The sequence below is a fragment of the Pelodiscus sinensis genome, chromosome 10 (genome assembly GCF_052426305.1).
Source record: "Pelodiscus sinensis isolate ZL-2025 chromosome 10, ASM5242630v1, whole genome shotgun sequence".
Lineage (NCBI taxonomy): Eukaryota > Metazoa > Chordata > Testudines > Trionychidae > Pelodiscus > Pelodiscus sinensis.
This window is the reverse complement of record NC_143061.1, coordinates 9,301,225-9,322,477: the sequence shown is the minus strand read 5'-3', so window position 1 is coordinate 9,322,477 and position 21,253 is coordinate 9,301,225. Positions and strand designations below refer to the sequence as shown.

At 40.7% G+C, this 21,253-nt stretch overlaps 1 protein-coding gene across 6 annotated transcripts in view; it reads left to right on the top strand.

Annotated features, from left to right (window-relative positions):
• The window catches only part of ATP11B (ATPase phospholipid transporting 11B (putative)), a 108,481-nt gene that overhangs the window by 59,729 nt on the left and 27,499 nt on the right, over nt 1-21,253 (top strand). For all 6 annotated transcript variants that reach the window (XR_012906317.2, XR_016350339.1, XM_075938048.2 and 3 more), the window contains exons 22-25: nt 833-978; nt 7,451-7,510; nt 9,678-9,805; nt 16,261-16,399. Coding sequence is in view for 4 of the 6 variants with exons in the window: in XM_075938048.2 (XP_075794163.1) it covers nt 833-978; nt 7,451-7,510; nt 9,678-9,805; nt 16,261-16,399 (473 nt within the window). In the remaining 2 variants the exon portion in view is untranslated. The remainder of the gene's footprint in view (nt 1-832; nt 979-7,450; nt 7,511-9,677; nt 9,806-16,260; nt 16,400-21,253) is intronic.

Genomic DNA, 21,253 nt, shown 5'->3' with positions numbered 1-21,253 from the left:
TTTATGCGCTCCTCCACCGCCAGACCAATCACGGTCTGTAGGGGAGGAAGCAGGGAAGTATCGTGGCCCCGCCTCTTCTGTCTGAGGTCCATCCCCTTCCAATGTGGCTAACCTCTGACCTACTAGCATCCTTTCTGTGGCAAGACAAATGTACACAATATGTATTTACTCTGGTTACTGTGAAGAGCGCAAGATAACCTGCTTGAGAAACATGCCAAGTAAATAGCAGATTGTCATAGTATGTGGTTAGTTAACATAAAAATGATGTAAAGAACATAAAATGATACACACTACTCCAAAGTTCCATTTGTAATTTATGCAGACAATTCTAGTAATGCTATCTTTTGCAAACTTTTTTTGAAAATCTTTCTCTAAAACTGGCATAATAAGTAAATTCAAGGGTTGATGCTAAATTTGCACATTTTAAGAAAGTTTTTTCTGATTCTTTATTGTTGCTTTGTTCCCTTAACATATTTTCTGTGCTGTAAACTGGGGTAGGCAAACCTTTTGGCCAGAGAACTACATCAGTGTTCTAAAATTTGTAGGGAAGGCTGCGGGAGGCTATGCCTCCCCAAGCAGCTAGGTGTGGCCCAGGCCCAGCCTCCACCCTCAAATGCCCCCTGGGACCTCCACCTTCTAGCCAATCCCCCTTCCTCTGCTCCCTGGCCACCACACAGAATGCCTCACCGCCAGCCAGTCTTTCCCCCATTCCACAATCCCTCACCTCCTCACCTGAAGAAGATTCACATTTGAAAGCAACAGGTTATTTTAAGAAATTTACTTTTTCTGCAGTGTTTAATTTCATTTGTATTTTGTGTCCCAAATATTACAGGAATCATGGGGAAAGAAGGAAGGCAAGCTGTAAGAAACAGTGACTATGCAATAGCAAGGTTTAAATTCCTTTCCAAGTTGCTTTTTGTCCATGGCCACTTTTACTATATTAGGATAGCAACCCTTGTACAGTACTTTTTTTATAAGGTAAGTCTATTCAGTGTGTCAATGAAGTTTGTAAATGTGGTTCAGACTTAATTCTTGCAGTTGAATCACCAGAGTATTAAATATCTCCCACTGGGAATTTGTTTGAATATTGATATGCAACAGAGTACACCCCAAAAGAGAAACCTGTTTTGCTTCAGAGTTTGTGCAATATTGACTAATAGAAGTATCTTTTGATACTGCAGCAGAATTCATCTAGGCTAGTATACAGCTATAGTTCATCTGTTAAAGTAACACAACCAACTTGAAATCCAAACAGATTTTAAAATGATTTAAAGGTCATCTTTGGTACTACCCAGATCCCAGTTCCTCTGTCAGGTTTTTGTTTGTTTGTTTGTTTTCATGTACAGTCATCTTTTCTTGTTTTATTAAAAAAAGGATGTATTATTCAAGTGATGGTCCCTTCTGTATTTCAATGAGTGTTACATGTAGCCACCCTTGTATTGCCTCATGGTATAGCCTGTGGCAATAAAGGGCAGGGATCCACCAAGTCTGCAGTTCCTTTTCACTGCCACATGGTGTAAGTTGGAACTTCTGCTGCCCCCTTGTCCATAGTGATGCACTTTAAAAAAAATTTACAAAAACATTTTTATTTTTGTTATAATTAGCAATCTGTTGGGTTTTGTTGTAACTAAATAATTGCTTAGGACACTGCTTTGATATGTTTTCCCATCAAATAATTACATTCCCTCTCTCCCCTACCCCTGCCCTCCCAAGCTGTTAGATTTGGGTTCTGAATTATGCTAAAGATGCTAAGGTTCAGACTATGTGCTTCCTGCCATCACTCATTTTCCATAAAAAATGAACACCAACACTGGGGGAAGCCCACAGCATTTGCTTCTCCTTCCCTGCCCATTACACAGGAAGGCCAAGCTCTCTATCTCAAGAAACACAGAGCTCCTCCTGGGGCTGAAGTTGGATCCTGGCCAGACAACTCCCATTGTACATCAGCCTGAACAATCCAAGAGCATTTCCCCCTACCAAGAAATATCCATCTGGATCTGCTTGTACCAGTGCTACAGATCCTAAGTTGGGGCCTAGCCACGAGCCACAGAAACATGCGCATAAGCATGGCAGTAAGTATTACTTTAAATCCAGCAAGGACACTGTCTGGTCCATGAATTCTAGGCATGGAAGAGCTGCATATTTCAAGGCACAGAGGAGAAATAATGAATCTCTGTATTATATTGTCAATCCTGAGACAGCTGCCTTTACCAATTCCAGTCCCATCAATAGGTCAGAGATACCATTTATCCGTCAATAGACCAGAGATACCATTTACTCTAGGGAGACTCAGAAATGCTCCCAGCCCTCATGAACCATTCACTGTGAAAGAAGCGGGGTCTCTATGTGTTCCAGTCCACTCACCTCTGTAGAGGGCTACATCTCCTGCACTACAGTTACCAACTGCTCTCTTAACACGTCCTCTTCTACAAGCACCACCATTCATGCAGGACTCCAACTTCTCTAAATCTGAAGATCTAGATGCTCATCACAGTGTTCCACTTCCATTCCAGAATTACAGCTGCCAAAGGGTTCTGACAGCTCCATGTCAGTTTCATCATTTGCCTTACCCTAGAAACTGGTATTTGGCTCCTTGGACACAAGTACAAGACCAGGATCAACTGGGTTGGTCTCACTGGAACTCCCGGCCCAGTATTCTCCCGAGAACTGCCAGCATCAGGCTGATTTATGCCTTGTCTAACTCCATTTCAGAATGGTCTAGTTCGATGAGGGAGTGCTTCACTACCTCACTTTTCATGCTATAGACATTTGGAAAAGAGGTTCATCACTGCCAGACAACTATCATCCTTCTCAAGAACTAAGGAGAATAGCCAATAGCTTTGATATCTCCCTGGAAAAAGTGCACGACAGTCAGCGCCATTAACTTGACATTCTGCACACATCAGTACAGGCAAGGACATAATTCATGGGTTTATTCAAGCAGTATGTATTTTGTAGCATATCCCAGTCATGTGCACCAACCACAAAGGGGACTAAAAAAGGTACGACATCCTGTCCTGCTTCTCCCCAAAAGGGTCAGAATTTAGATTTTTCACATGCTTTACCTGACTCCTTGGTAATGCAGACTGCATCAGAGCAGACCAAACACCAATGCTCTATCCCTACAGATTGGGAGCATAACAGACAGGACCTTGTGGGTCAGAAGGTCTTCTCCTTGATTGGACTACAGTTCTGGATCTCTAGATACTTGCCACTGATGGCCAAGTGTACTCTTTATCCAGATGGAGGAATTGGAAGATAAATTGCCTCAACAAGATCATATTTTATTTCAAGCAATTTTATGTAAAGGTGACAGATTGGTTTCCAGGTACATACTGCAGGCTGCGATTGATTCAGCAGACGCAATTTGAATCATCATGAGGAGTAAATCCTGGTAACGTTCCTCAGGTTTCCCTAGAGAAGTACAAGAACATAATCAAGGACCTTCCCTATGGCAACTCATACCCAATCAACTAGAAAACTGATTTCTTACACTCAAAGAACTTCTTTATGATACTTGGGTATATATACACCAGCACGAAAGAGAAAATTTTAGGCTCTATCATCAGCCCACTGCTATAGAACTCCATATTTCTATCACCAGTAAGCCTACAGCCTTTCTCAGAAGCACCCTAACGTACACAGAACCTGTCCGCTGTTCCGGCAACACAGACCTCTGCACAACACGCTGCCATGGTGAAAGCAGTGTTCCTGAATGTGCCCAGAGAGCCATCAACCACTCCATATACTGAGCTCCAACCCTCCACCTGTTTGAGAGGTTCTCTCAAACTTTCTACCAGCTTGGAGAGCTGTAGCAATGAGCAAGTAGGTTTTGAACATCGTTCAACATAGCTACCCTCTGGAGTTTATGCTGACACCATCTCCCATGCCATCTCCTGCCCTTGTAACAGTATTCTTACCTTAGAGGTGGACTCCCTTCTGTAGAGCAGTGGAAAGAGCACAGTCCAAAGATGAAGCTCTAATGTTGTCTCCTACCTAAGTGATCATTAATGTCAAAAAAAAAATCAGCTCTATTCAGTTCCACAAATTTATAATATCTTGCATCGATGTGGCTTCTATGCAAGCTTATCTGCTACAGGATAGATTCCAGAATTTACTGGAGCAACTAGCCCTGATAACTTCTAACCCTTCAGTCTTAGAGGGGACCTGCTTTTCCATCATAGGGCATGTGATGGTGGGCACATATTTCAGGCTCTTTGCAGGCCTGTACCTTCACTGTCTGTGTGGCTACAAAGAGTCTATTTTCCTATGCACCAAACCATGGAGACTGTACTCAACATTTCTCCAAAGGTTATCTCTTCCCTCTGGTGACGGAGGGGCCAGCTACAGGTGTGCTACTAGGATGGCCTTCCTTGCCAATTATGAGAGTCATAATGGACACGTCACTCACAGGTTGTGTTGCTCACATTGGAAATCACATGGCACAAGTCACCAGGAACATGCAAAAAGGCTAGGATGCACATAACTTGGGTCACTAAACGAAGCATGTCATGCGTTCTTACCAGCTGTCTGCTGTTGCCATGTGCTTGTCATGTCAGACAAAGCCACTATAGTATACTACATGTACAGGAGAGCCAGAGGTCCCCAGTACAGTATATGGAGTCAGTTCACTTCTGGGAATGGTGTATCAGCAGTCCACCTACTTGGACTACAGAATGTGACTGCAGATTCAATGTCAGGAATTTTGTAATTGACGGCAATTGGGAGTTGTCCATAATTATTGTGTTGTGCATCAATCAGAAACTTTTTTACATGACACACCAACACCAACTGCACCCGGTATTGCCCCAGAGACAACTCAATGCTCATTTGCTAGTCATCTCTCTGGTTATCAGTAGGTCAGGCTTGCTAAACTAACCTTGCCTCCCCCGACAAACTGGCAGGAGAGAACAATGACCATTCTGATCACTCTGTTCTGGCCCACCAATTCTGGCTCCTTTTTGGCATGTCTAAACAAGGTCCTCTCCCATTCCAGACATGCCCAGAACTGCTGACACAACACAGTGCCAGACTCAGGCTTTAGAATCCGTGAACATTACACCTGACAGCTTGGTTCTTGGATAGACCTCTCCATTGACACAAGAACGGTCATTGATAGTGCAAGATATCCTCTCCAATAGTGGAAAGGACTTCATGAGGTATTCTTATCAGGTCAAATGCATAGAATCATTTGACAGATTGACAAACTTCGCCTCCAAGGCCCAATAGCAACATCTTGCCCCCACAGTTGAATGTGTCCCCCATTAGGGATATAAGCAAGTAGTTGACTACTAGACTACCCGATGAGCATAAATTTATTGTGTAGTCAAGTGGAGTACTCGCTCTCGCGCGCCCGCCCTCCTCCTCCTCCTTCTCCCCTCCGCTGCCTCTATATGAGAGGCAGCAAGGCGGGGAGGGGGGACACGAACCGGAGCTGGGGAGAGACGGCTTAAAAGCCGGTTTCCCCCAGCACTCTCTCCATGGTGCCACTTGCCCCTCCCTCACTGCCTCTACCAGAGGCAGTAGTGGACAGGGTATAGGACGCTGCTGCAAAGCCCTGGCCGTAGCGAACAGGAGCTACTGGACCCGGTGCAAGCCAGGACCAAGCAGTCCCAGCTTGCGCCAGTCCGGGACTGCTGCACTTCTGCTTTTTAAATGTAGTAAGAGCCACTGGGCTCTTACCACATTTCAAAGGCAGAGCACAGTGGTCCAGAGCTGGCATGAGTTGGCTGCGGGAGCTACTGCAGAGCGGGCCTTATTGACTAATTGTGTAGTCGAGACACATAGTATCGACTAAGTGTTTAGCCAAATAACTGCTCTTTAACATCCTTCGTCCCTATACTCTTAAACTATTTCCTGTACCTGAAAACCTCTGCTTGCTCTCAGCTCTGTCAGAGTGTATAAACCACCATTTTAGTATTTTCCACCCTTAAATGGAAGGGCATTCAATTTTTATCCTATCCTTGACCGGTGTTCCCTGTAAGGTGAATGCCTGTGCGGCCATGCACAAAAAATTCAAAACCCCACCCACTTCCTTCCCAGAGTTGTGCAGCAGCTCCTGCTGGACCTGGAAGGTGAATGGCATGGCTGCTCTGGCACATAGGGCCGCAGCTAAGGTTGCCTGGGCAATGGCTCCGAGGCTGGGACCACTGGGGATATGTTCCACTGGTCGCTCAGGCAGGGGCCTTGTAATTTGGAGCAGCTACTCTGACTGCTCGGTGGGCCAGGATCATGTGTTTTGCAGTGGCTTCTCTGCTCTGGCAGGCCGGGGAGGGGGCTGAGTGGGGAAAGCTGCTCCCGCACCTGGGATCTTCCTATTTAAATTTCTGCAGTCTTAATTTTGTTTTATCCAGTGGGGGGGAGGGGGAGGAAGTTGGCCACTTAAAATTTTTCAGTATTAATTTTCTTTTTATTTTACTTCATATTAAATAAACACTTAGTCATGCACCTTGTTAATTATCCCTGTTTTACTGTTCTGTTTCTGTAACGTGTGTATGTGTGTGTGTGTGTGTGTGAGAGTGAGAGAGAGAGTAAAACTTCGGTGTCATGGTGGCACACCTCTGTACAAGCACATATGACCTCAATTTTGGTGCACAAGACAAAACAGAAGTACTGATTTTAGCCAGAAGTATAGGAAAGCCCACATGCAGCTTTTGTACTGCTAGACCAATATCTGTTTAGAAACTTGTATCATAGAATCCTAGAAATACAGGACTAAAAGAGACCTTGAGAAACCATCAAGTTCAACCCCCTGTGGTTACAGACAGGACCAAGAAAATCTAGGTCATCCCTGTCAAGCATTTGTCCAATCTGTTTTTTAAAATCTCCAATGATGGGGATTCCACAACTCCCCTTGGAAACTTGCTCCAGAGCTTAACTACGCATAGAGTAGAAACCTTTTTTCTTTATATCTAACCTAAATGTCCTGTGCTGCAGATTAAGCCCATTTGATTTGTCCTACCTTAAATGGACATGGAGAACTATTGATCAATCCACTTTATAATGGATCCTAATGTATTTGAAGAGTATTATTAGGTCCCCCATCAAATCTTTTCTCAAAATAATCTACGCCTGGGTTTTTTTCAGTCTTTCCTTGTAGGCTGTTTTCTAAAACTTTTTTCCATAGTTAAAGCAATATAACCCCTGAGTCTGGACACAGTTATATCAGTGTGAAAAGTGTTTATATTGGTGTAAATTATTCTCAAATATGAAATCTTAGGTGGTACTTGTAAGAATAGTAGATTGTAAGATGAATTTGTTTAAATTGAACATTCATTCAAAAATGTGATCTGGTGCAGGGTGAGACTTACTACTTTGCTTTTCATGGTGAAACAATAGAATGCTTTTCTTGCTCCACATATTCATGCCTGCTTCATAAGTCATTTTTTTCAGGAGAGGATGTGGGGGGATATACATTACAGCACTAACAATCCCTTTCATTTTTTTTCAGAATGTTTGCTTTATTACACCACAATTTTTATATCAGTTCTTCTGTTTGTTTTCACAACAAGTAAGTATTGACTGTCTAACTTCTTTGTACATGGGAGAGGGTATTAGATGACGAGACAAATGGGGAGAAAAGCAGTACATTCACTTCCCATTCTTTAAAAAGAAAAAATGATTAACTGCTTAATATTGGTGATACATTTCTTGTCGTTTTCTCAGTGACTTTAGAAAAGTTACAAATCCATAAAAGTAGATTTTTATTTTTACTGGAAGTTTTCTTGGAACTTTTGTGTATAGTTTGGCAGCTGAGCTTAATTTTTTTAAATTATATATTCCTCGGCCTGTAGCTTTATTCTTTTTCAGAAATACAAAAAAAATTGATATATTTTTATTTTCTTTATAAAATGACTGCTGTCTTTTTTAAAGAATCTGCCACCTATTTCTTAGTGGCATTTTAAAAAATAGCTTTCCAATCAGAAAAAGTGTCTGCTGCATGACCGCTACTTTTATACAGTGACTGTATGAAATCATGGATATTTTATTTTTCTCTTCCATCTTCTAGTTTTGTCACTTTTAAACTGAATTGCTGAGAGAGTTTTTCGTATGTTTCAATGGAATATAATTATTGAGGGAATAAAATTACATTATTACCAATGTGTTTTCTCTGACCATAACAGCTCATATTTTTTGAGGGCATTTGTAAGTGTTTGCAATATCTTTCCTACGTTATGGACAAATCAGCATCTGCTGTAGAAATGATTGACTTCAAATGGATAACAAATTTAAGTATTACCTTAAAAGTATTACCAAGCCTCCATTTGAATATTAATGACCAGTAAGAAAACAAGGTGGCAGTTTGCAATATCAAATTTAAAAAGTTCATGTGTCAGTGAATTATTCCCCATCCTAATTGAGTCACTTCTCTTTATGTTGTAAATGATCAAATAGCTGAACAGAGTTTATTAAATCGTTGCTAGAGATTGAGGATCCGTGCTTTTAATGTGTTAGGCTTTGCAAATTTCATCTTATGGGTGAGTGGTCTTGAGGATTATGTGGTGCAGAATTAGGCATCATGTCTGAAGTTCAGAAAATTGGTCCAGTGATAGAGGTCTCATTGTTTCCTCTGCATCACCTCTTATGTCCATTCCTACACAAATAGCAGATTTTATTATTAATATCTTATGCAGTCTGTGTTTTTTTCCTTCCAACATCTAGTACATAACCATAAGGCTTTTAAAAATGTAAAGGTTTACTTTATGCACCCCAAAGTTTGTTTAGGTAATAGAGATTTCGTTTTTGCATTTGAGTTTCCCTGCTTTAATTGCATACATGTAGTTTGTGTGTAAATATAATCTTCATATTATACCAGTTTCACACACACGTTTATCTTCAACTTTACAAATCTTTGATTAGATTAGCTTTGACAGATATCCAAACAATCATATTACAAATCAGAATTTCTGGGAGTGCACACTTTTTTTCCCTCTGGAATCAAAAGAGCAAAAATCTTTCTAAATCCCTTTGGGAATATAAATCTTATTCTGGCAACACCATCCCACAGTATCCTGAAGACTGAGACTAGGTCGACGCTATAAACATCAGTATAACTACATCACTCAAATGTGAAAAACCCATGCCTCCTGAGTGAAAGTTATAGTGACTAATCCCAGTGTAATCAGCACTGTGTCCATGGGACGGATTCTCTGAGCAACATAGATACTGCCTATCATGGAGGCGGATTGATTATGCTGATGGGAGAAGTTCTCAGAAGCACTACATCAGCACAATTGCACTGTGAAGAAGCACTGCTACAGTGTTTGAAATATCAACCTATCCTGACCTTGGAAAATTAGTTGATATTTGCATAGGGAAAAAATGATCACAAACGCTCAAACTAGAGTACACTTAAATTATAGATTTTTGGGAGAGTAGGAGACTGACTTTGTGCTGTTAGTACAGCGTCTGTCACAATGAAGTCCTAGTCTGAGATGGGAATTCTTTGACTCTATATTCATATAAGTAATAAATAACAGTAATAGGACTTAACAATCAGCGGAATGCACTTTTATGTGAATATTGTACATGTTAATATTTTTAAAATATCAGTGCAAGCTCACATGGGATTAAGTGGATTTGCTATTCCTATTCCTTTTATATATTTTTAAACATGTCACTCTTTCCACTTTTGTATTTAAAAACCTCAAACTAATTGAATGTGTTTCCGTTTACAGACTCTCTATGACAGTGTATACCTGACTTTATACAACATTTGTTTCACTTCTTTGCCAGTTCTCATGTACAGTCTTTTTGAACAACATGTTCATCCTCATGTGTTACAGAGCAAACCAACACTCTATAGGTATGCATACACTTTGTAACTAAATGTGGACATAGTGGAATGTCAGCAGTAAAACTTACTATAATTATATTTTAATACCTTTGCCTTAATGTGCTAAAATTACTGCATTTGTTTAAATTCTGATTGTATTTGCATAACTTTTCAAGGTTAATAAAAAACTTGTAAAAATGAGGTTTCCAATATTAAGTTAGTCTTCAAAAATATTTTAATTTAAGAGCCATATACCCTATCCAACCTCATGTTAATATTTGAAAAGGATGAGCTCTTCATCAAATGATTTTGGTTGTAGTCATAAGGATGGCCAAAGGTCCATTTAGCCCAGTATCCTGTCTACCAATAGTGGCCAATATCAGATGCCCCAGAGGGAGGGAACATAAGAGGTAATAATCACGTGATCCCTCTCCTGTCATCCATATCCAGACAAAGAGGCTAGGGACACCATTCCTAGCCATCCTGGCTAATAGCCATTGATGGACCTAATCTCCATGAGTCTATCTAGCTCTTTTTTGAATCCTGTTAAAGTTCTAGTCTTCGCAACATCCTCTGGCAAGGAGTTCCACAGGTTGATTGTTCACTGAGTGAAGAAAAACTTTCTTTTGTTTGTTTTAAACCTGCTGCCTATTAATTTCATTTGATGACCCCTTGTTCTTACATTGTGGGAATAAGTAAATAACTTTTCCTTATTCACTTTTTCCCCACCAATCATGATTTTACAGACCTCTATCCTATTCCCCCTTAGTCTCCTCTTTTCTGAGCTGAAAAGTCCCAGTCTTTTTAATCTCTCTTCATAGGTGACCTGTTCCAAACCCCTAGTTGTTTTTGTTGCCCTTTTCAAACCTTTTCCAATGCCAATATATCTTTTTGAGATGAGGGTTTGCGCATGAGTCTGCTGAGGATTTACGCATGTGAGCATCCGGAGCTAGAACATCCAAAGGTGGTAGTGTCCATTGGTCCATGCTCGTGACTGTCTTTCACCTCATGGTTTTGTTTGAAGTGATAGAGGGCAGGTAGGACAGACTGTGTCTCCAGTTCCTTCTTAGCGCCTCATGGTCCAAGTCGGAACTATTACTGTCCTGTCATGTAATGCAACTAAAAAAGCATAGAGTTGTATACAGTTTGTTGTAGCATTTGCTATTTTTGCTGTTTTGACATAGTTTTAGCTTTTTTTTTTAGTGGTGTTTAGAGTAGAACTGAGACTTTGGGGAATCTTTGCTGTGCTTTGCCAAAGACACCTGAATTTAAAATCTGTTGCTTGCTCTTGCCTGCCTTTCATCTCGATCAGCAACAAACACCTCTGCTGTCTCTACTGCTTGGGAGAAGTCCACATTTCATCCAGGTGTGATATCTGCAAGCTGTACATGAGAAGGCCAGACTCTTTGCCTTGAGAAGCACTTCATGGTAGTTGCTATTAGGTGTCAATCAGACCCAGAGGCCCACTCTCATCCAGATACATCAGCTTGCAACAGTTAAAAATGCATGTCCCTCTACTGTGCCTGCACCTACTTGGGATGTCAAACATGCACATAAGCATGATATTAAGTCTTCTGCTAAATCAAAGAAGGGCAACGTGCTTTTTGAGAATGTGTCCCAGAGAAGCCAACACATGCTCCAAGATGCATAAATATGACAAATAACCTGCACAAACCAGTGTATCTGCCGGTACCTGGTAGCAAGCTCCACACACAGTAAGCATCAGCCTCCTTTGAGATAAGAGATTTATTGTTTTTGAGGAAGTTCTCCTTTCATTCCTGGTTTTGGCTTTGGAATGAGCCATTAAAACTGAGAAGATTGGAAAAAGCACGAGAACCACTGTGGTGGGATCCCCACCTAGGACTGTGGGACCATACTCCCCTTTATCTTTTCAGCTGGGGCGCGCTCTCACAATGCTTTGCTAGTGATAAGCAGCAAATCTCTCCAAGTGTTATCATTCAGCACAACAACATGTGGAGCCCCTCTCCAGCCTTTGTAAACCTGAGCAGATTTGCCAAGCACTTCCGGCACCAGTAAATATAAATATTACAGCAAGTTTATTGATCACAGAAGGTGGATTTTAAGTGATTATAAGTGATAGGCAAAAACTCAGAGTGGTTACCAAAAGAGAATAAAATATAAGGGTGAAGTCTAAAATTTCAACCCTGCTAGGCTGGACAACATTTAGATTAAGCTATTTTTCTCATTCCACTGGATATTACAGTTCCAGCCTTGAAACTTATGATATACATAGGTTCCACCCTTGAAACTTAGGCTAGTCTCCTCTGTTGGAGTCTTCAATCTTCTAATTGTCCTTGTTGCTTAAAGCATATAGGTGTGGGGAGGAGAAAAGCCAAGAATGGGGCCACTGTGTTCTGCTTTATACCCTTAATCCATGTGCTCGGAGAACGAGAGTCCGAGCATGTCTGGTGGGCATTGCTGAGTCACCAGGCAAGGTAGAGTAATTCCTCTGGTGTGACCTTTGCAAGTGAGTTATTTAATTATGACTCCCTTGTAGGATAATGATTGTTGATGGTTGCTTGATCCCTTGTTCTTGTCTCTGGGGAATGTAATATTTGTGTGATTCCCCAACTCACAGCGTAGTTTAGTGACAATCATATAGTACATTCTCATAACTTCTGTGCATTAATGATATACATATTTAGATGGAACAATGTGTTTCAACAGATCATAACCTTTCCCCGTTACCTCACATGGCATGCTTTATATGCAAGATCACAATTATATATAGATGAGGATCTCATTACAAGATTCTTCCCCCAAATTATAGTGTCACAATCACACAAACTATTTGCCCTGGGAGAACAAAGATCTCCACACCTTTCATTAACGTGCACATTGGGTGAGGTCAAATCTTCCACCCAGGATATTCCGCAGTCAAGACACACGTCACCACATTTAAAATCATTTACATGCTTCCTCTGGCTCTGACAGTACCACTGTTAGAACTGGGATCCGAATTGTTGTCTTTGGAGTATTTGGATGGAGTGCAGTGGCCACCCATCCCCTATCATCACTGAGTACTCAAAAAGACCATCCGCATTGTGCCTGTACCCCTCCTGTCCACCCACAGAGGAGTGACTGGTTTCCCATGCCCTGGAACCCTCCGCAGCTTTCACCAGATCCATCCTGCTGGCCCTACTGGAGATCCTGGCCCTAATACCCACTCTCAGAACCCACCATTGCCTCAAGGAAAGATTCACCTCTATCCTTATCTAGATAAGGCACTTATAAGGTGCCACAGGACTCCTCGCCTCCTTATCTAGAGCACTCTCTCCAAACTGGTTATATAGGAAGAACCAGACCAGAATTGCCAAAGTAAGTTTTTTCCATCATGCTCCCCAGATGCTGCAGTGACTTCATCTTTGTCCTCACCTCCAGATGACTTTTGACTGTTCCAAGATCTCGTTCAAAGGATTGCAGACAAACTTCATGTAGGAAGTACAAGACAAACGGCATCAGCTCCAGGATATTCATCATTCCTTGGTACTAAGTAGGATTGTTTTACCAATCAACGTTTTTGTTCTTCAGCCAGCTCAAATAATTTGGTATAACCAAGCCCCACACAGGTCCACTCATAAAGGGGTAAAAAAGAAAGTCTGTATCCCAGATAAGGAGGTCTAAGTTTCTTTTCTCACAACTCCTGTCCAACTCCCTCATGGTACAAACAGCAATTGAATGGTCCAGACAACAGCATCCATGTCTTACCCCCATCTGGTAAGAAGGGTAAATGGTTGGATCTTCTGGGATGCAAGATCCAAGTCTATCCTGGAGCGAGGGAAACTGGTGTCGCGGACAGCACTATTGATGCAGCAGATACCTCAGCATGCTCAATGGCTACAGACATTGTCATGTGAAGGGAATCATGGCTTCATTCATTTTGTTTCCTGGGGAGGTACAAAATTTCATTGAGGCCCTGCCCTCCCTTTCAATGAATCACATTGTTTTAACCAGAAAACCAATGATTCCCTCCGCACCCTCGAGGATTTATGCCATACTTCAAATGCTGGGTATCTCTAGATCTGCACCCAAGCACAGATTTTTACCATCTGCCGTTTTTACAGCCATTCAAGGTTTCCCAGTTCTTCCACCAAAAACTGTATACATTTCCACAAAGGTACCAGAAGACCCATCAGTCCCATCCTCCAGGTCACAGCATTCACCCTCACACATAGTCATCTCTGACAAGAAATTTGAGGATCGTCACAGTGTGTTGCTTAGAAAGTATGTAGGGTTGCCATGTGGAGTTTGGTACATATCTTCACTACATGTTACACCTAAATGTATATCTCTGCGATGGGCATCTCATTCAGCACAACTGGCCTCCACTCAACCATTTCATCCCCTTGCTCTCACCCTTCTTCAAATTATATAGTGCTTGCTAATCACTTTAAGTGGAATAGAATAAAGACTCTCCCCTGAGGAAGAGAGGGGTTACTAATATGTAACAGGAAGTTCTTTGGGATGTGCAGTCCCTATATGTATTCCACTTCCTGCCCTCTTTCCCCTCTGCTGTGGATGTCGGATTTATGGTAGAGAAGGAACTGGAGACGTGTTCGGTCCACCCTGCCTTTTATCCTCTCCGATGAAATCATGAAGCTAAGCAAAAGCTAATTCATGGACCAGAGTTAGTTGTGGGGTTGCAAGTGGCGATCCTTGCAGTGATGAGTAGGTTGAGATAAAATAGTATTTATCCTTGTGTGACTCTCTTCTTAGTCTCTCTTAATCCCAATTTATCCTCTGTGAGTCTTGTTTCTCTGCTGTCTGCAGTTTGTGTCTTTGTGGGCTAGAGTACCCCCAGTGTCAGCATGTAGTACTACATTTTTCAAAACACCAACTCAGGTGGACAAAAGGGCCTTCACAGGCTGGATCTGGCCCACGGCCACTCTATTGCACTCCCCAGGCCAATTGTTATCTGGGTACAGGGGAACATGTGAAGTCTCCTCCAACCGCCACACACCCCTGGCAGGGCAAGGACTGGGGGCAAGAGACTTCACGTGCTCCCCCCGCCTCTAGGCCTTGACTGGCCTGGGAGGGACAGAAGGAGCATGTGAGGTCTCCTCCCATTGCGGAACCTAGCTGGTGATTCGTTCTCCCCCACCCACAGGCCAGTCAGCATCTGCAAGGGGGGGAAGCATGAGAAGTTTCCCCTTCTGGGTCGGGGCCTTAGTATTGGTGGTGCTTATGCCCTTTAGTTTCTAAAGATCAGCGGACTTTAAATTATACACTATTAACTGATTTACCTGGTATTGCTGCATCCTTCAGGGCAGGGTTTTGGGAGTCATGCAGGAGGTTGGGGGCCAGCGGCATGTTCTCTCTCCCCACAGCACCTCCCCAGCCCACCTGGGGCCTGTTTTGTGCCCAGCGCTGCAGCCAAAGGATAGAAGGGTTTAGGACAGGGTGTCTACTTATTAGTGTATTGGCTGGCAAAATGGTAGAGCCCCAGCCCTGCTGGACACTCCCTTGGTGGTACAGCTGCCCCCAGTGGACGCTGCAGCATAGCTCCCCACTGGGAGCAGCGAGCCTGGAAAGGCCACTCTCATATTGTGTCCCTCTGAAAGCAGCCCCTCCCTTTCCAGGTTATGGAAAACTGTCCCTTTCCTGGGGCTTCCAGTTGCCCTGGCGCAACCAAACCCTGACTTTGCTTTAAGTTAGAAGAGGAAGCTGTATACCAAATTTGGTGACCCTAGCTCTTACCATTTAGGAGTTCTTGAACAAACTGACTTTGCAGACAGACACACACAAACACAGCTACATTCTACAATATATAGATATTTATTTACTGAACATGTTTTCCTTGTTGCAGACAGAAAAATGTACTGTAGCTAAAAATTAAATGTACTCATGTCATCTCCTAAGATCTTTTAGGTAAAGCCGTCCATCATAATTTACATTGTGGGTTGTTTTATTTGCATCTAAAGTAACGTGTGAAATAAGTCTATTGACAAAATAGGGTTACAGGACTTGGGAAGCAGGCCTTGCCTCCCATAGGGGAAAAGAGGAACTTTGGAGTCTGGTATTCAGATACATTTGTTGTTGAGATTCCTGTTAAACTCTGTAATTGGACACCTGTCCATTAGAAAATGAGCCGAGACAAGCTTTTTAAAAAGTGGTTAAAGCTGGATACTCTGAGAGCTCCCACTGATTCCTTTTACAGCCTCTTACAATATCACTTATTCATTCAGCGTGGTTTTCCATTTTAAAAATTGAGATAAATAGCCAACTCACTAGGTGTTTGCAAAATGATTTAGAGGTCTTTGCATAGATGGGAAATATATCAGTGATTTCAAAATTCCCCATTACTTGTCCCTTAAATAATTGTTTTGTTTCTTTGCATTTTTTTAATGCATCTCAGCAGTGCTACAGAATGAATGAGTGCTATTGCTTTGACTAAATGCTGTTTCAGTAGCTGGGTGATTGGTTAAGAGAGAAATTTAAATATAAAATGTGTTTTATTTCCACAGAGACATTAGTAAAAATGCTCTCTTGGGCTTTAAACCATTTCTTTACTGGACCATTTTGGGATTCTTTCATGCAGTTGTGTTTTTTTATGGCTCATATCTTCTGATGGGAGAAGACACTTCTCTTCTGGGAAATGGCCAGGTAAAATATTTCATAAATTGCAACATAGCATATTCGGTGATTTTTTTTCATTCAATAAACTGTGCACAATTTTTGTAAAGTCAATGTACTATAAATGTAAAAATCATACTCGATTCAGTAAACCAGTAGGCTTCTTTTTTGAAGATTTTAAAAATTCCTGCATTGCTGAATAAATATAAAATATGCTTTACCATTATTCCTTTATATTATAGGCAGTAGAAGATCTTAACACTGAGGAAATTCAAGTGCAGACAACACAGCAAAACAGATTATTTAAATGATGATCTGTTGGTGCTTGGATGTTTGTCCAGAATTAGATTCTATCTGCTTTATTTCTTTTATTTCTCTAATTATTATGGTTTTATATGTGAAAGTCAGCTGACACAGACTACTTATTCAAGCATGCTGCGTGGCTCATTGATTATTCTATATGTGAACTTGATATTCACATTAAAATTACATATTTGATCAGGATTTTTTAAAGGAAAAATTACATACTGAAAACAAAAATAAAATTAACTGAGTTGAATTGCTCTAAGTATGCTTTTTCACATTTTCCCCAAATTTGGGTCATTCTGAAACTTCTTGAACCAAATAACGTATTTATTATCTTTTATAAAGCTGTGGTGGACAGAGACCTAGTACTCCATACTACTTATTTTGTTGTACAGTTGCTTCCTAATAAATATTAAAAAATTCCGTAGCAATATGACTGAACTAGAGCAGGTTTTTAAATACATCATCTTTTACTACAAATATGAATTTTAAATACAGTAAAGACATACAATCACCAAATTACTTATTCACATCAGACACAGAAAAATACCACAATATTAAAGTAAATAGTAATATTATCAAAGTGTAGACTTTCTGTACCTCCAAGGATGGAGGTGTTTATGTGTAATGCTCTGTCATCTTCAGTCCAAATTCATTGACAGTTGAAATAGATTTGATTACAGGTTTTCATGTAATATTAGATGTATTACTGATTTTTTTTAAATTTTATATGTAAAAATGGGGTCGTTTTGGTGATTTTGTTTTGTTTTATAGTAATGGAAAACCAAGCATTAAAAGAGAGACCCTTCCAGATCAGCATTTCTGTTTTAGTCACTAACAGAATTTCAAACAATCCTTTAGAGTGCTCTGAAGTATGATTTGATATTTATTAAGATAATAAATAGAAAACCTTGTGCAACTCTTAATTGTCAGAGTAATTCTCCATAATTGTGTATCTTTATTCAAAAAAGTCCCGTTGAAAGCATGTGATGAAAGACTTCTTTTGAAGTTGTCTCAGAACCAGCATATGATTATTCAAAATGTCATTGTTTAACATCTCTGTAACTTGAGGACATCAGTAGCTCAGCCAAAGCTTTTGGGTCTATTACAGGAGTGTGTGGGCAAGGTTCTGTGCCACTGTGCAGGAGGTCAGACTATGTGATTTTAGGATGGTCTCTTCTGGCCTGAATGTTTGAATCTGAGTCCTATTGGTTCTGTGTAAATTATGAAATTGTAGACTGGCTTAGTGACTTAAACAATTTTTCATAATCATTATTCACTGTTTTAGCTAGTCTTTTGTGAATCATTTTGGCAGTTTCTTTGATATTATTGGGCAGCTGCTGCTTCTGTATGACTAGGATTTACTGTGAGAAACAGTATTTATTCTACAAGTGGCTGTACAGATTTGATATTCCTTACATTCAATTACTTACTATGTCTATTGCCTTCAGTGAGATTCTTGGCTTATGTCTGCGTTTCTCAAACTGTGGGTGCCAACCCCCGGGGGGGGTCGCGAACAACTTAGAGGGTGGTTGCAGTATCACAAAATTTGAGAACCCCTGGCTTATGTACCTTAGTAGTGAATGCCAAATAACAGGAAAACTAAGTCCTACTCTAGAAGTTAGATGTTTCTCCTTGCAGCAAATAATTTCTACAAAGAGAGCTATTTGACTTAGTAACTTTGTTATGGAAGATATATCTCTTCTCAGGGTAAATGTGAACCTGTAACCCAATCTCAGTGACCTTGTTTCCATCCACTGGCCTATGTTAAATAAGTTTGTGGTCTCCCTCTAGGATGCAGGGAAACTCTCATTTCCACTATCTACATATTGCCTATTTTAAGAAGAAAGAAGATTTCAGACTTTGAGACTGTAATCCAGCACCTTTCACATACATACTTTGTAAAATTAATTTCTGTGAATACAATCATTTTATTTTGCAGTATGACAGGGGTTTTTAGGTCTTCCAAATGAGTGTTGTCACTGATGGCAGGAATTGTCAATATGTTATATTCTGTATACCTGTGCCATAGACTTCTCAAAAACAAAGAGTAATCCTGTGGCACCTTAGGCCTGCTCTATGCTAGGACCTTAGAGCGAAATTAGGCGCCCCCCAAGGTTGATTTTGTAAGTGATGTGTCCACACTACCAAACCCTTTATTCTGGAATAAGGGCCCATGGAATTCAAACTCTGTAGTCCTGATTTTCATGAGGAATAATGCTATTCCCAAACTTGTAAGTCCTAAATAACGTTCGTATGGATGCTCCAGCGCTGTTAATTTGAACTAATTGGCCTCTGGGAAAACTCCTGGGGCTCTGAGTCCGAAGTTGCACATCCTCATTAACAGAGCCTGCCTTGGACTACATTCAGTACTTCCCCATAGTGAGGACATGGATCTTTGAATTTATAGTCTTCTAATGTGAGAGAGAGAGAATATGAATGAATGAATCGTGCTTTCTTGGGCAAAACCCACACACATATACAGAGTATCATGTGCTTTCTTGGGCAAAAACCCACTTCTTTATATGAGCTTGAGTGGAGAAAATTCATTCTTGCTTAAGCCTCAGTAAAGCTTCCATTCATAGCTTCCCACTTATGGCAGTCAGTTGTTTATAAAAGGCATCTTGATTGTTCCCATAGTTCTACAGATCCCGTACTGTAAGGATGTGAGCAATACCCCATCTTCCTATTAAAGATGTTAAGGGGCGGGTATTTAACTAATGGTGCAGTTGACACACTTTGTGTCGACTACACAATTAGTTGATAAGGGGAAGCACTCTGCAGAGCTGTAGCGGGGCATAACTCCCAGAGCTGGAACTGAGCAGTCCTAGCTTGCACCGGCTCTGGGACTGCTGTAACTCTGTGTTTTAGATGTGGTAAGAGCTGCCAGACTCTTCCTACATTTAAAAGGCAGAGCTGCAGTGGTCTGGGATCAGGCATGAGTGCTCAGTCATAGCTTGTTCCAGCTCTGGGAGCCATCCACACTGCGACTCTGCATTTTTAAAGTGGTGATATTACAGCTAGCTAAAGTGCCTGTCCATTTATGAGATGTTTGACAGGCATTAAAATAGTTGAACCTCTGAGCAAAATATCATTACTAATTGAGCAAAGATCAGATGACTTTCTGCTTGTGCATTCATATATACCTTGCGTTTGAATTTTATTGAATAAAAAACGTTTTTCAGTATTGCGCTTCCCCTCTGGATCAATGCATTTCTGAGCAGTTACTGGTTTAGGTAAAAAATTATTTTTACATCAAAGTGCCTAAGTATAGACTTTAATGGTAGACTTTTATAGCACCAAATGGAATAATTTACTTTGTAAATAGATAACAAATGGTTAGCTTCAGTAACACCGGAGGTAAATAAAATGCGTGTTTGAGGTTTAATAACCTTACATCGTGACACACTGTACTTCAACTTGATCTTTTAGTTCTACTTTTTTCCCCCTTTTTCATGCTGTGCATGTCGTCAGATATTGAAACCTAACAGGCAAATGGTAAGATTTACGTTAAAAGAAGAGAAGATGATACAAAATATTATATCTGGTATTCCACAAAATTAAAGGATGCAGCATCTATTCTATGTAAATACTTTCAAAAATAAAAATGGTGGCAAGAATTAGTTTGTATTTTTCATTGTAGCTGTACAGCCATGAAGGGTGATGTAAATAAGACCCTTTCTTTCATGGGCCATTCATAATAGCAGTTGTTTGATCTCATAGGAAGCTGAAAAATTATTTTTCTCCCTCATATAACAAGGCACCAGATGTAGGGGATACACTTGAGTTTGTTTTTCCTTTGTTTGCAAAATCAGTCCTCTCTGACAAGAGCTGCAACTATGTTAATCCTAGCTTTTTACTTGATGAACTAAGCCATCAACTCCAAGATGATGTATTTGGTTGCATATCTGCAAATAGTGGCTTCCTGCACTATCCATGCTTGTCTACTTCTAATGGTAAAGAAATGAAATTTACAAATATCCTGCTCTCCATCATCAAGTATGCAGTGTCAGTCACCATTACATGTAGGGGCTGCCAAGCCTCTTCAATTTCAGTACCTGCTTGTTCATGAGAATGGTATAGGCAGGCCAGTAGAAGGGTGACGTGTTTGTGCAGCATGCAGGTACACGGTTGAAACAAACACAGCATCCTTGCCTTTTATTAGAGCTGGGATTCTAACATTGTTGGAGAATTTGTTCTGAGGTCTGATAATTTAGTATATTGGGATGGGATGGTGAAAGTGGTGGATACTTTAAAGGTATTTTAGAGTTGGGATTAAATTTTCAGTTTATCGTCCTGGAAACTGTCATTCTTTTCTTCATGTTTCCTTTGAAGAACATAACAGCACCATTATTTTTGAATTATGAAGACAGTGGTTTGGAAAAACTAAACCCTCCCGTGATGCTGCATTTTAAAAATAACCTTTAATGTTAAACTTCAAAATAGAGGAGTTTCTGCTATAAACTCTGAAGTGGAATACTTTACCATCAATTAGTCATGGCTAGCTGAATAATTGGTTGATTAGTAACTTCATTTCCTAACATCTCATTTTATGGTTTGCTTTTGTCGTCATCTGCT